At 29.8% G+C, this 14,606-nt stretch overlaps 1 protein-coding gene and 1 pseudogene across 1 annotated transcript; one reads left to right on the top strand and one right to left on the bottom strand.

Moving 5' to 3' along the window:
• Positions 1-4,810: 4,810 nt before the first annotated feature.
• On the top strand, positions 4,811-11,435 carry LOC114374448 (annotated as a pseudogene).
• Positions 11,065-12,773, bottom strand: LOC114373091 (cleavage and polyadenylation specificity factor subunit 2-like). The gene is made up of 5 exons (XM_028330635.1): positions 12,660-12,773; positions 11,896-11,994; positions 11,484-11,615; positions 11,355-11,399; positions 11,065-11,214 (listed from the first exon to the last, which is right to left on the bottom strand). The coding sequence occupies exons 2-5, from the start codon at positions 11,965-11,967 to the stop codon at positions 11,065-11,067; spliced, it is 399 nt and encodes a 132-aa protein (XP_028186436.1). The 5' UTR covers positions 11,968-11,994; positions 12,660-12,773.
• Positions 12,774-14,606: the final 1,833 nt, after the last annotated feature.

The raw sequence follows: 14,606 nt of genomic DNA, 5'->3' as shown, positions 1-14,606 counted from the left end.
ATAACCATTCGATATTAATACAATTATATTATCTGACTTACGAGTACTTGATATGTTTCCAGATTTGTTGAAATTAATTTGAACGAAAAGTTAAACTAAAATAAAGTTAATTCAAATACGTTGCAATGTTTGTTATACGTGAATTTTAGTGGTTATGAAAATAGTGATAAATTTACATCTAAAGATGAACTGCGATCATGTATCCACCAAATTTTTTTTCTTAACAAATATGTTTGAGTCAGTTAATTTAAATACGTTTATAGTGTTTGAAGTAAGCGAATTTTAATAGTTATAAAAATACAGATAAATTTCCATGTAAAGATGAAGTGTAATCATATATCCACCAAATTCTTTTTTTTTCTTTCTAAATTATATGTATCTTTTATAGAAGAGAAAAATTTCCTTTTAAATATTAAATGATACATATTTTATGGACGTTTAATTAATAAGCATATTTTATTTTGTATTTTTGTTAATTTTCATTTCAAATTAATATGTACTTAACAATCAATTTTAAATATTATGTTATGATATAAAAATAATCATAATTTTCAAATTAATGACCATATTCGGTTAGGAAATGAAAATAATGATAATTTAAACGTTGACTTATTCCTAAATAGTAGGTACTTAACAATCAATTTTTTAAAATATTACACTATCAATAACATATTATTCAAATCAGCTTCAATTTTGTATTTATTTTTACCGTAATCATTGTCAATTTATTAACATTTAATTAATAAGCATATTTTATTTGTATTTTTGTTAGTTTTCATTTCAAATTAATGGGTACTTAACAATCAATTTTAAATATTCTATTAGGATAAGAAAATTATCATAATTTTCGAATTAATAAGCATATTCTGTTAGGATATGAAAATAATCATTGTAGCCATGTGCATCCCTAAGGTTCTTTCATGTGCCTTCTTCTCATGTTTTTATTAATGTTGTAAGATTTCGGTTATCATCTATAATGTTCTATGAATTTTAATTGTAGATTAAACGTGGACGAAAAGTTTATGCTCTGTAATTTTTGTGTGTATTACTTTCTTTAATTTATGGTGGAGTTCAATAAAAAAGAAAAAAATAAAATGCAGTCAACAATTTGAAGGCACGACCTGACACTACTAATATCTGATTGTAGTTATGTGCATCCCAAAGGTTCTTTCATGTGCCTTCTTCTCATATTTTTATTAATGTTGTAAGATTTCGATTACCATCTATAATGTTCTATGAATTTTAATTGTAGATTAAACGTGGACGAAAGATTTATTCTTTGTAATTTTAGTGTGTGTATTGTTTTTTTTTAATTTATGATGAAGGGGATTCGATAAAAAAAAAAAGAGAAAAAAATGCAGTCAACAATTTGAAGGCACAGTCTGACACTACTAATATCTGATTATAGTCATGTGCATCCCAGAGATTCTTTCATGTGCCTTCTTCTCATATTTTTATTAATGTTGTAAGTTCAATACCTTTGGATATCAAATAATTTTTCAATTTCTTTTTAATTTTGACTAAACAATTTATGGTTTGCTTTGATTAGTTATAAACTTATTTGGTGGACTTATATTTTTCCTCAAATCTTTTTTGTGCCTCTTGATGTTTCATGACTTAATGTTCTTAATCTTTCATGACTTAGTAAGGTACATATTATGCAATCATGTAATCGATTGTCTCACATGTTTTTATTGTGCATCCTTTCTTTTATTCTAAACAAGCAATATATAATATTAACATGTTACCTTAAAATCATACTTTATTATCTATTTGTAACTCAATATTAATTATTTCAACTTTTTAATAATCAAATAGGAGTATAAGCTCATGCGACATTTAAAAAAGTAGAGATTGGTGTTGAAGGAATATTATTTTGCCGCCAGAATGTATAATTTAGCATCAATTTTTAATAAATTGAGGACAGAATATTCCTAACCATGAAATTTTTTCGACAACTGAGATCAGCAAGTCAACTCATTTGAACTACTTTAACAGTGCATAACCGTTCTTTTTTAAAAAAGAGTGTAATTTGTATGTATGAATTTTTTTTATAATTTGCCAATAAAAAAATCACAAGTTCATAAAAAATATTCACTTTCAAGATAAATATTATAAAATTTAGAAAAACTATCATAAATAATTCCCGATTCGATAACAAAATTCCAATAAGATAAAATTATCATACATAACAATTTGCAGTTAGCTGAATGCCATCATGATTGCTCTTTAAATTTAGAGTAAGAAAATCATTTCTACAAACTAATTCAAAGGAGCAAAAATGTTTTCAGATAGTGCTACTAGACATTGTACAAGTATATTTTTCTTGTCACACAGCATGGCGTTGAACAAATGAACCAAAGTTCAGGATAAAAGTAGAGGCATTAAAAATAATAGAACAGTTTTGATTAAACTAGATTGTTCTGTTCAATTATATTTAGCAAGATTAATAAGGATAATTCTAACACAGATTAATTTTATGTCAGTCTGATTTCACTTTAGATAGAGGACAACAGACACATTGGAATTTTTGAAACATTTGGGGGAGTGGGAAGTAAAAGGCCTTCTAAAATTTATTATAGTTCAAACACATAATTTTTAATGAATTTTTTAACTTTGCAATTATTTTATATTAAAATGATTGTCGAGAAATACATGTGTAAAATAATTTATATTAAAATTTAACAAGATGAATTAAGATTTAAAGTTTAATTAAATAAGAATTTTTTATACAGATAATTGAATAGTAAAATAATTAACGATATTTTTTTTTATATCACTATTTAAATATAATTTTCTTTTGTCTTTGTTTATTTTCATAAATGAATGATTTTTATTAAATCTCATGATGAAAGTTTCACGAAATTAATAAATGCCATTAAAAATAATGTTAGAAAAAAGAAGAATGAGAAATATAATAAGAATAAACTACAAGAATAATCATTGTGATGGTTATCAAACTCTCGAGTTAACTCACTAACTCTTATGAGTTTACGAGTTCACTCCACTTGTCCTCTGCGAGTTAACTCTTAAGTAAATTCTTTTTTTAGTAGACTCTAGGTAAATTTTATAAACTCTAAGTAAACTCAGTAGACTCTCAAGTTTAGCACTGAGTCAACGAGTTAGCAAGTTAAAAAAATTAACCAAAATGTAAGTCACTTTTTATTGTTTTCTATCTGTTTAGCATTCAACATATATAGTGTTATTCTCAAATATAAAATTATCTCCTTTAATAATATCAAACTCTTTTTCTCTAATAACATCAAACCCTCGATGAGAATGATTTAACACTACTATAACCTCTACAAGTTATTATTTAGTAGTGATGTATTATTACTAAACTTGGTTATTTAAATATTATGAAATTTATGATTTACTGTTTTGTTTTATTATATTATTAAAATCTTTAATTAATATGTTATTTATAGATATTTTGTTATTAGTTTTATATGAAGTAGATTCTTAAGAGTCTACGAGTCGAGTCTATGGAACTCTCACGAGTCTACGTAAACTCTTGAGTTTAATAACTAACGTTGATTATTGTAATTAAATCTAAAAAATTAGTTGAATGATATGTATTGAACTAAATACAACAGTAGGATTCAAGGCGCACAGCCAGAGTAACCTTAGTTGTTTATTAATTGTGTTAGTAAGGATAACAAACATAATTGATAGAATCTTCATCTTTAATATTATTGATTAATAAAAATTATAATTTTAAACCTAAACGAAAATAAAATTAGTTATTAATATATAAGATTGAAAATTGAAATATAATTTTTAAAAAAGTTAAATAAAATAAATAAAAACATATGTAAAATCAAGGGTTATACTAAAATGAACAATTTTTTCATATATAATAACTAAAATCATAGATAAAAAAAACAAACAAACCAAAATCACCGACTGAAAATAAACAGAGGACTGAAATTATAAATCTATAATTTAGGTTATTAATTTCGATAAATTTGTTATTTTACTTGTGCTTAATTTTAATTTATTTTTATGTTTTTGTTTAAAATTTTTTTTTACCCTTATTGCCAAAAAGAGGATTCAATCTTGTAGCACCAATGAACAATTACTTGTTGGCAAGCGCATCTGTTGCATTTGTTTTAGCATCTTGATATAGGTCTTCTTGTATTAGGGAGATTTTTTATTTTCTCTAGCTGCGGGGTATGCCTGGCAAGCGCATCTGTTACATTTGTTTTAGCATCTTGATATAAGTCTTCTTGTATTAGGGATGTTTTTTATTTTCTCTAGCTGCGGGGTATGCCTCGTTTATTGTTGTATCATTTTGGGTTTAATATAATTTACATTTCCCCCCAAAAAAAAGTCTATGAATACATTAGAGGTGTCAAGCCTACTGTTAGTTGGTGTTCTGGTATATGAAACCCAGTAATCTCTCCTAAGATGTTTTCCATTCTATGGCTTGCTAAAAGGAACTCACTGTTTACTCTCGACAAAACTGCTTTTTTGAACAAGGATTCCCTTTGCCCTTCATGTTCAGATGAGCCTGAGTCAAAAACTTTTTTTTTTTCTGGAAATCTCTCCAAGTTTAGTTCATATTTGTGATTTGGCTCATTTTAGTAGATGTTTCACTTCTTTGCAAAGCATGCATTACTGACTCTTTAGTTAGGGGCAAATCCACATTAGGTGTTCAAGCACACCTGTTGTATTTGTTTTAACATCTTGATATAAGCCTCCGTGTATTAGGGAGACTTTTGATTTTCTGTAACCCGTTTATTATTGTATCATTTTAGGTTTAATATAATTTACATTTTTCAAAAAAAAAAAAATTACCCTTATTTGTCACAAAACCATTTACATTTTCCTTTCCCCGTCCTTCCTCTTTCTCTCCATAAACCCCACTGGTTTGACGAAGAACAATTTGATTTGTGGCAGCAAAATCAAAATGGGAACATCAGTGCGAGTAACGCCACTGTGTGGAGTGTACAATGAGAACCCTCTCTCGTATTTGGTCTCCATTGATGGCTTCAACTTCCTCGTCGACTGTGACTGGAACGACCACTTCGACCCTTCCCACCTTCAACCCCTCGCCAGGTCTCTCTTTCTCTCTCTCTTGCATTTTATGACCTACCCTTCTTAAGGGAGCAAAACAAATTGATTTTTTTTATGTGGGTATCTTTGTTTCAAACCCCTCCCCGTTTGAGGCATTGAAACTAGAAAGAAGAAGAACAACAATGTTTTTTTTTTTTCGTGGGGTGGGGTTATAATTGTGAAAGCCAATGGCATTGATGTTCTAGGAATGTTTCTGGTGAACTTTTTTATGTGGGTATCTTTGCTTCATAACAAAATGTGATTTTCAGCTCGAATATTGATTTCTATGAGGTCTTTTCCTTCATTCCCTGTTTGTTATTGAGGCAGTAGAACTAGAAAGAAGAAAATTATAAATTTCTTTTTGTGGAATGAAGCTTGTGTTTTAGCCTTTTAGGAATGTTTTATTTTGTTACCTTTGATTTCATATTGAGGTTGTGTGGTTGGCATGTAGGGTAGCATCAACCATAGATGCTGTTTTGCTTTCACATGCGGATACACTTCACCTTGGTGCCCTTCCATATGCCATGAAGCGGCTTGGACTCTCTGCCCCGGTTTATTCAACGGAGCCTATCTACAGATTGGGCCTTCTCACTATGTATGACCAGTACCTCTCATGAAAGGTGAAATTCCATGCTGGTTTGTTTGATTTTTTGTTGTTAGGAGGAAGATTTTTTGTGCTTGGTGGTTTGTAGGATGTTGAATATCTCGTCCTCTTCTGTGTGTGTGATTGCCTTTTTAATGACTAGATAGAATTTGGAAAATGTGTGTTATATAACTGAATGGTTAGGTTGAGGTATCTTGTTCTTTTTGTAGCAAGTGTCGGGGTTCGATCTGTTCACGCTTGATGATATTGATTCTGCTTTCCAGAGTGTAACGAGGATAACATATTCTCAGAATCATCATTTCTCTGGTAGGAATTTGAACAATTGTTGTAATGTGATGCATTGAAGTGGTAGTATGCATTTTGTTTAACTCCACTCTTTCACCTCCGTATTCTCTCTTCTTTTGCCCCACTGTTATCTTTTTAGTTTTTATATAATATAGGCTAGTTTCTGAACCATAATCTCATTCAACCCTTTATTTGTTGAAATGAAATTAAAGGCCTTTAGGAAATCCAAAGTTCCCTGCAAACTGAAACCCTTTAACTGAGCAGCAGCTCTCTTTGAAGCTAAGGGTATTTCTCATAGGGGAGCCAAAAATGATCAATTTTGAAGCTGTTGCTAGCCTAATTTTTTTATGTTTACCATGCTATATAGTGAAAATATGTTCTTTTGTCACCTTTCATGGTTATTTGGTAAAATAGAAAGTGCCCTGAATAATAACAACTTCACATATTTTCAGTGTCTAGTGTCTAGAATTATTTGCATGAATAGAAGATTTTTGTTAACGACCAGAGAAAATTGATTCAAAAGTTTAGTTTATTTGTGAATGCACCTCAATTTCAAATATTTTGGAGCTTTGAATTGAAAGAAATCTAGTATTCATGTGAATCCACTTCATAGTATTTTCAGAAAATTAATACACATTTTTGTGGTAAAAAGTTTACTGATTTACACTATGTGAAGTATTTATCCATGTTGCAGAAGTTAGAATGATATAAATGCATACAGTGATTGATGATATGAAATTAAAGCATGCATTATCAATTCATAAAATTAAAGCTTTTGATGTGACTATGTGAGACAAAAAAATTTCGACACTTCTATGAAATAGGGTATTGTCACCCCAACCTCTCATGTAATCTTCTCGATCAATGCTATTTAATCTTTTAGAGTACCTCTCTGATTCTAATATGCCTTCATGTTTCATTACTGTTAGATTTCAGCTTAAAACCAATTGGCTCTAAGTAAAGTTTCCCAATAAATATATAAGATGCACCCTCTCTATCTAAGGCCAGTTAGCTTTGAGTGTGAGGGGGGATGTTGGAAAAAGTCACCTAAATTGTGGTCACCCCTAGATAGAGGGTGTGTGTTGAAAGTCTCACATGGCGGGTAGTCGTGGGCAAAAGGGGACATATTGAAGTCCCACATTGACTAAAGATAGTACCGAGATAACTATATAAGTGAGGCAATTCTCACATTACACGTCGGTTTTGTAGGGCTGAGTTAGGCTCATAACCCATGTTCTGACAACTAATTAATATCCCCTCATTTTGGTTGTGCTATCTTTATTGACATTTTAATTTTTAACCACTTTTAGGCAAGGGAGAAGGGATAGTGATTGCACCTCATGTTGCTGGACATCTTCTGGGAGGTACTATTTGGAAAATTACAAAGGATGGTGAGGACGTCATATATGCTGTTGATTTTAATCATAGGAAAGAAAGGTAAATTACCCATGGTTAAATTTTATCTTATATATCTTTAGAGAGAAAAAAGGAAGCTACTTATCAATCAAATTTTTATTAGGCATTTGAATGGAACTGTTCTAGGTTCTTTTGTGCGTCCAGCTGTTCTAATAACTGATGCTTACAATGCTTTGAACAATCAGCCTTACAGACGTCAAAATGACTAAGAATTTGGAGGTAACCATCTTTTTAATCTTGTATTGCAGCACTGTGATATGACTAAGATGGATTTTCTCAGTTTTTGCTTTCTCGAAAGCTGTTAAGAGAAAACTGAAATGTTTTATGTTTAGTACATTCACTGATGAGGCAAGCATATACTTTAATCTTAATCAAGAAATGAAAAAAAACTGTTTAGGATTTATGTGCTTTGGTTATTCTGATCATATATTTTGTTTATTATTTAGATATCTTAAAGAAGACTCTAAGGGCAGGTGGCAATGTATTACTACCTGTTGACACAGTTGGACGACTGTTGGAACTTATTCTGATGTTGGAATTGGTCAGTATAAGACACATTCTTATACTCACTTTCTCCCCTTTTTCCCTACAGTATATGTGAGTTAATATCAGATTTTGTTTTTTGCAGTATTGGGCAGATGAAAACTTGAACTACCCTATATATTTTCTTACATATGTTGCATCCAGCACAATTGATTATGTGAAGAGTTTCCTTGAGTGGATGAGTGATACCATAGCAAAGTCTTTTGAAAAAACTCGTGAAAATATATTTCTTTTGAAGTAAGTGGTCTCATCCTTAACTTACAGTTGGAGTAAGATATTCATGTCGATTGTTTATTTATATGTTGTTTTTTGGTTCTCAGAAATGCTATTGACGCCTACTTACTGTTGACATGTTAAACCTATGATTTCTTTGAGTTTCTTGAGATATCTATAGTAAAGGTTTTTTCCAATAAGGAGTGAAAATTGAAAAATGACCTTTCAAAGCCTATTTGTTGTCACAGTTTAAGTTATCAAACAAATCAATAATATCTTGTTATGATTATGATTGCTAATGCTATTTTGTGTCTAAAACTAGACTGCTATGCTTGTACCTGTTGGTATGTCACCCTTCTGATTAACAAGACTGAGCTTGACAATGCTCCAGATGGCCCAAAGGTTGATTATTTTGTATGCTTATCTATCATCAGACCAAATTCCTTACTGACTCTTTCACATGTACCTTTCATAGGTTGTTCTAGCATCCATGGCAAGTTTGGAAGCAGGCTTTTCTCATGATATATTTGTTGAGTGGGCCAATGATGTAAAAAATCTTGTCCTTTTTACCGAAAGAGGCCAGGTATATTCTTTAGAAAAATTTCTTTTTCCTTTGTCTTTCAGTATTCATGTGAATCACTATAAATTATTGCATGTTTCTCTACGTTTATTCTCCTTAAATGTTGATTTCAGTTGCATTTGCATTTTGAATTTCAATATGAACATTGTTTTAGCTTTTCCTGAGGCATCAAAGATTAAATAAGTGAGGGAAAGGATGTGCTTAAGTTTGCAGTTGCTAGTTACTGCAGTGCTCTATAAAATATTCTCCTTTGCATTTACTGATGACCTACTTTGATACTGGTCCTTGTGAATATAACGTAATGTTGTTTCTAAAGTAATGTGGCATGGGCATTGATTTTTCTGTTGTGAAAATATTAGATAATTCAAACTTTTGGAATTGAGCTTCTTCTGTTGGTTATTGGATAGTGATCGAGTTTAGTTCATAGCCTTACCTATTTGTAAATTGTAATATACCTTGGCTTGCTCTTTCTCTCTTGTCTTCGCTAATATAATGCCTGTGACCAAAACATCCCCATCTTTGTATCCGTTTGGATATATCTTTTCATTGTAGCATTTGAGGTGATGCAATCCTGGTTTCCACCCTTACAATCTTCCCACCCAATAATTGTCTTGCCTTTATCTTACTCAATTTTCAACCACACATAAACAGATACAAATGCTGCTAATTTTCCGTCTTTTGTCTTTTGTTATTGTTGTGTTTTTTAAATTCTATCTTAGCAGGCTGTATCTTCTCTTCTATTAGCCTTACAGAATATTGTTTCAAATTTATTTTCATAAAAATATGCTCAATGCTTGTGCTAATAATGTTTGATTTCCTTTTTTTCATTTTTGAGCAATGAGAATGTAGAAAAGATCATTGGTCATGTAATATTTTTTATCTGTGATGTATTTTCTTTAACAGCTTAAATTTGATATTTTTTATTTTAGAATGTGAGCTTGAGCCTAACTCAAAAACTCCAAAAACTAACTCATGGAGTGAGGGTTGCATCTTAATTATATATTCTATCTTGGCCTTATATCTCTAGCCAATGTGGGACTTGGGTTTTTCTCAACAGTTATCATTTGTTTCAACTGATCCTCATGTGTTTGGATGCGTAGTTTGCCACACTAGCTCGTATGCTTCAAGCTGATCCACCTCCAAAAGCTGTCAAAGTCATTGTGTCCAAGTGTGTGCCTTTGGTTGGGGAAGAGCTAATCTCCTATGAAGAAGAACAAAATCGAATTAAAAAAGAAGCTTTAAAAGCCAGTCTTGTGAAAGAGGAAGAATTGAAAACATCTCATGGGGCTGATAATGATACTAGTGATCCAATGGTCATTGATTCTGGCAATAACCATGTACCACCTGAAGGTACGAGTTGTTGTATAAATTTGGTACTGTTCTGTTAAATGTGAAATGTAATTAGGTAATCAGAATTATCCATTTCAGATTCATGTAATAATTACATTTTCTCCTTAACTGTCTGATTTTGAGTTGTGTTGTGTATATTTGAAAATTTCTATGATTATAGAACTGGACTTTTTGTCTTCAACTGGTTTTGTGTCTTGATAAGTACTGGGCATTCTGAGTTTTAAAATAAAAGACTACCATTTCAACCACATCAAACAACATTGAATTGTCTTTGGAACATTATTCATCTTTTTATGAACTTTCGAATGTGATATTACTATAATATAAATCATGTCATATTTACCTTAAAACATGAACTTTTTTTCCTTCAAGATATGCATATTCACAGACAAATACATACTCCTGATCTGTGAGTTTTAAAATGAAAGACTACCATTTCAACCACATTGAATTGTCTTTGGAACATTATTCATCTTTTTATGAATTTTCTAATGTGACATTACTATTTAATTTTATTTAATATAAATCATGATTTACCTTAAATAAACAGATCAAGGGTATGGATTTATCTGCGAATATGCATATCTTGATTTTTTTTTCATTTTTTATTAGTTCTTACAATTTCGATAAAGTTCCTTCACTATTTGATTTGCACTTGCAGTGACTGGTCCACGAGGCGGAGGTTACCGGGACATATTTATTGATGGATTTGTTCCCCCTTCAACGAGTGTTGCTCCAATATTTCCCTGTTATGAGAATACATCAGAGTGGGATGATTTTGGTGAGGTCATAAATCCAGATGATTATGTAATTAGGGATGAAGACATGGACCAGACAGCAATGCATGTAAGTTTCTTTTTTGAAACATCTACCTTTCTTTTTTCAAAAAATCTACCTTAGTGTTTATATCATGTTTGTATTCTGAAGTAGAACTTGCAAGTTTCAATGGATGGAATATAATTAATTTACTTATTCGAGAGTATGTTCAGACTTGCCAAACATAAAGTCAATTACATTAATGGATCATAAAGCAGAAGGAAACTTTATAAAGGAAAAGCGAAAGTGAAAGCGGAGGAGCTGCTCCAGAAACAGGGAGCAGCGAAAGCGGATCATTTTCTGTCTTCCCTACTACAGCATCAACCCAAGCTATTTCATAATCTCCCAGCTGCAGTTGAATTTATATTCATTATTCAAAATTATGAATTCCCCACCCTAGTGGGATAAGTTAGGTTGTTGTTGCTATTCAACATGATAAATAACATGCAAGTATTAAAAGGAACATTTCATTCAGACATATTTTTTTACCTTTTTGAAGAGTACATTACTCATGAGCTTCTCAGACAGTTGAACCTATACTCAGAAAAGCATACCATGATTAATTTTGACATCTTGCAAAGCTGTTTCAGAAATGTATGAGAATTGAAATCATTGTACCTTATAAGCACATAAATCAGAGGTAACATCAATTGTCTCTTCAATTTGGGGAGCATAAACATGTGGACAGACATGCTTCAGGCAGTGCTGTTTCAGATGCTCTGTAGCTTCAGCTGATCCATGCACCAAAACCTTTCGAAAAATCATTATGTATTCGTCATCATGCATGATACAGAAACAAAAAGGCAAACTGAAGATTAAGTGTAACACTCAATTGAATTGCACCACTCAATTGAATTGCAGCCCTGGTCAAAGTATTGCTTTGCTCAAGATACCATGGTATTTAAAGGTGGCAAGATAAACTACCTAATTGAAGCTGTTTCATTTAAAAAATCATGAACATCCAAATATAATTTACAGAAGATTTAATGCAGTGCTTCAGTTAACTGAAAAGCACCAAAGAGATCCATACCAGCTTCAAGGGAGCCACATGAGAGAGAATATTTTTAATGGATCTTCCATCTGAACGTCCTTCAAAATCCATTTAAACCAATGAACACCTGACTTGCACCTGGACAAAAATAATGTCAACACCTTACACTATCATTTGTAAATTCGGCAGATTTAAGATTTATAGAAGTAGACTGATAAACACTAGATATTAGAAACACAAGAAATGCATCTGTACATCAATAATTAAAAGAAGATTCCATGTCCCACAAAAATGCTCCCTATCTGATGTGTTTTGCACCCCAATTAAGAGGGGTGACAAATGATGAAGAGCATGATAAAATTCAAAATGCACATAACAAAGTGGTTCCAACTCTAACCAATTACATCTATATTTTGCTTGATTTATTATACGGAAAAAAACATAAGATGCCTGTGAGACAAACTTAGAACAAAGACACATACAAGTATCTAAGAAATAAATAATAGGTTTGAGGAACAATTCAGTAGCAGGATTACTATGACTGCAGGAAAAACAGACATAATATCATCTTTAGTAAAATCTCAAGAACAGATAGACTTAAAATCTTTGAGAAAATCATGAAATTTAATGACATTCAAAGTGCAAAAATGGAAAAGGAAAAAGAAAAAAGATTAACCTTGGTTCCTCTAATCAATTTCTGAAATACAACAGTAATATGTCTCAATTCCAAACACAATTATATAAATTTACTATTCAAAACAAACAGAAACGTTAAAATATAATAAATAAAAACTGTTACTTACAGTCCTTTCATCAGATACGACTTTTGATGGCTTTGTATCAAGTATCAAACTTGCAGCACCTTCATCTAGTTTTCCATTTATATCACTTCCACCCTGATAGAAAATAGGAAAAACGATATTCAAGGATTATTATTAAAAACATAGGGTTGAAGTATAGATGCCAGCAAAACTCTCCATTCCTCTAAATCAGAACTCTTAAATGACATGTGAGAAAATATTTCAGTCCAACAGCACACTTACTCAGGAGTGGTAAAGATTAAACACTATTGGACCCAGTCAATCCAACTTGAAACTTTTTTTTTTATAAAAAAAATATAGATATTCTTTCCCATAGCCAATCTTGTTAGTATGGAGTGGGCTAGGATCATTATCAACAAAATAACTTGAAAGAAAAAATTAAGAGGGATCAAAATAATTAAAATTACAAAATATAAGTAAAATATTATCTTTTAGAGATGATTTTAAATATTTAATGAAATTATCTAAATATTAAATAGTTTAAATTAATTAATTTTATAATATTACAATATGGTTTTTACTTTGTTAATAATATTGTATTATTTTTTATGACTTGTAAAACTTTTATTTGTTATTAAATAAAAAAAAGAAAATTTATCTATAATTTTTTTAAAAGCAATCGCAAGAAACATTAAACATTCTTAAAGAAGAGAAAATTTGTATTAAAATATAAAAAAGGAAAAATCTATAAACTTTTCATCAAATTTAGAAAATTAACCATATTTTTTTCAAAATTATTGCAAAATTTGCATGTATGTCACCGCATCTTATCATATAAAAATTATATTTGCTCATATCTTATTCAAACTATATCTTATCTCTATAATTTATGAAAATATCTTATCTCTATAATTTATGAAAATACCATAATTGATTGGTTAGTTGTTCTGGTAGTATTTTGTAAAAAATTCATATATAATTTTGTTATCGTGATAAGAAATTTCAAAAAAATTATATTTTTATTTATTTTTTACTTAATTATGATATTATTATATATTAGATAAATAATATTTTTTATTATTGAGAAACAATTTTTTGTAAATGATACAAATCTTATTTTTAAAAAACTCTTTTTGTCACATAAACTTACTCCAATGAAAAAAAAAACTATAAAAAAAGTTTTTTCACTTAAAAAATTCTTTAAAAAATCTCATTAGAGATGCTCTTATCATTATGCTTATAAGGAACTCTGCATTGTATAAGATCGAGTAAGAAAATATAAGGATAAATAATTAAATTAGATAAATTGATTCTTAAAATATGAAAAATATAAATTTAATCCCTAAATATAGAAAAAGTGTGACAAATTAGTCTTGTTATTATGTGTGAGATTATTTTGTCACTAAGCTGTAATGTTCAATGGCCAATTTGATAAAAAAAATGTATTTTTTAAAGACAAATTTGACATATTAAGTTGCAAATTTTAGGAATCAATTTGTCATTAAATTATCCATAAGACTAATTTGTCGCACTTTTGCACATTCAGAGACTAAATTTGAATTTTTTTATCTTTTAGGGATCATTTTGTCGGTGTTTCACACTGTTTGAGAAAAAATTTGACTATTTACCGAAAATATAAATAAATTAAGTTACTAGGCACAAGTGATTAATACACTGAAGTTGAGTTGAATGTTTAGGTAATATTCGAGTTTGAACCTTAACAAAAATAATTCTTGATCAAATGTTATTTATCTTTCAATTAAACTTCGGATTAGCCAAAAACTCTTTCTTCTAATAAACAAGAGGGAGGGTTATATATATATATATATATATATATATATATATATATATATATATATATATATATATATATATATATATATATATATATATAAAAGCAGTTGGTTAGTAGTTACCGTTATACAAAAGTTTGCATCTTTATGACCATTTGTAATTATATAATTTTTTTTATTTAATCATTAATAAAAT

The sequence above is a fragment of the Glycine soja genome, chromosome 11 (genome assembly GCF_004193775.1).
Source record: "Glycine soja cultivar W05 chromosome 11, ASM419377v2, whole genome shotgun sequence".
NCBI classification, from domain to species: domain Eukaryota; kingdom Viridiplantae; phylum Streptophyta; class Magnoliopsida; order Fabales; family Fabaceae; genus Glycine; species Glycine soja.
Note: the sequence above shows the minus strand (reverse complement) of the source record. Positions and strands in the feature narration are given on the sequence as shown.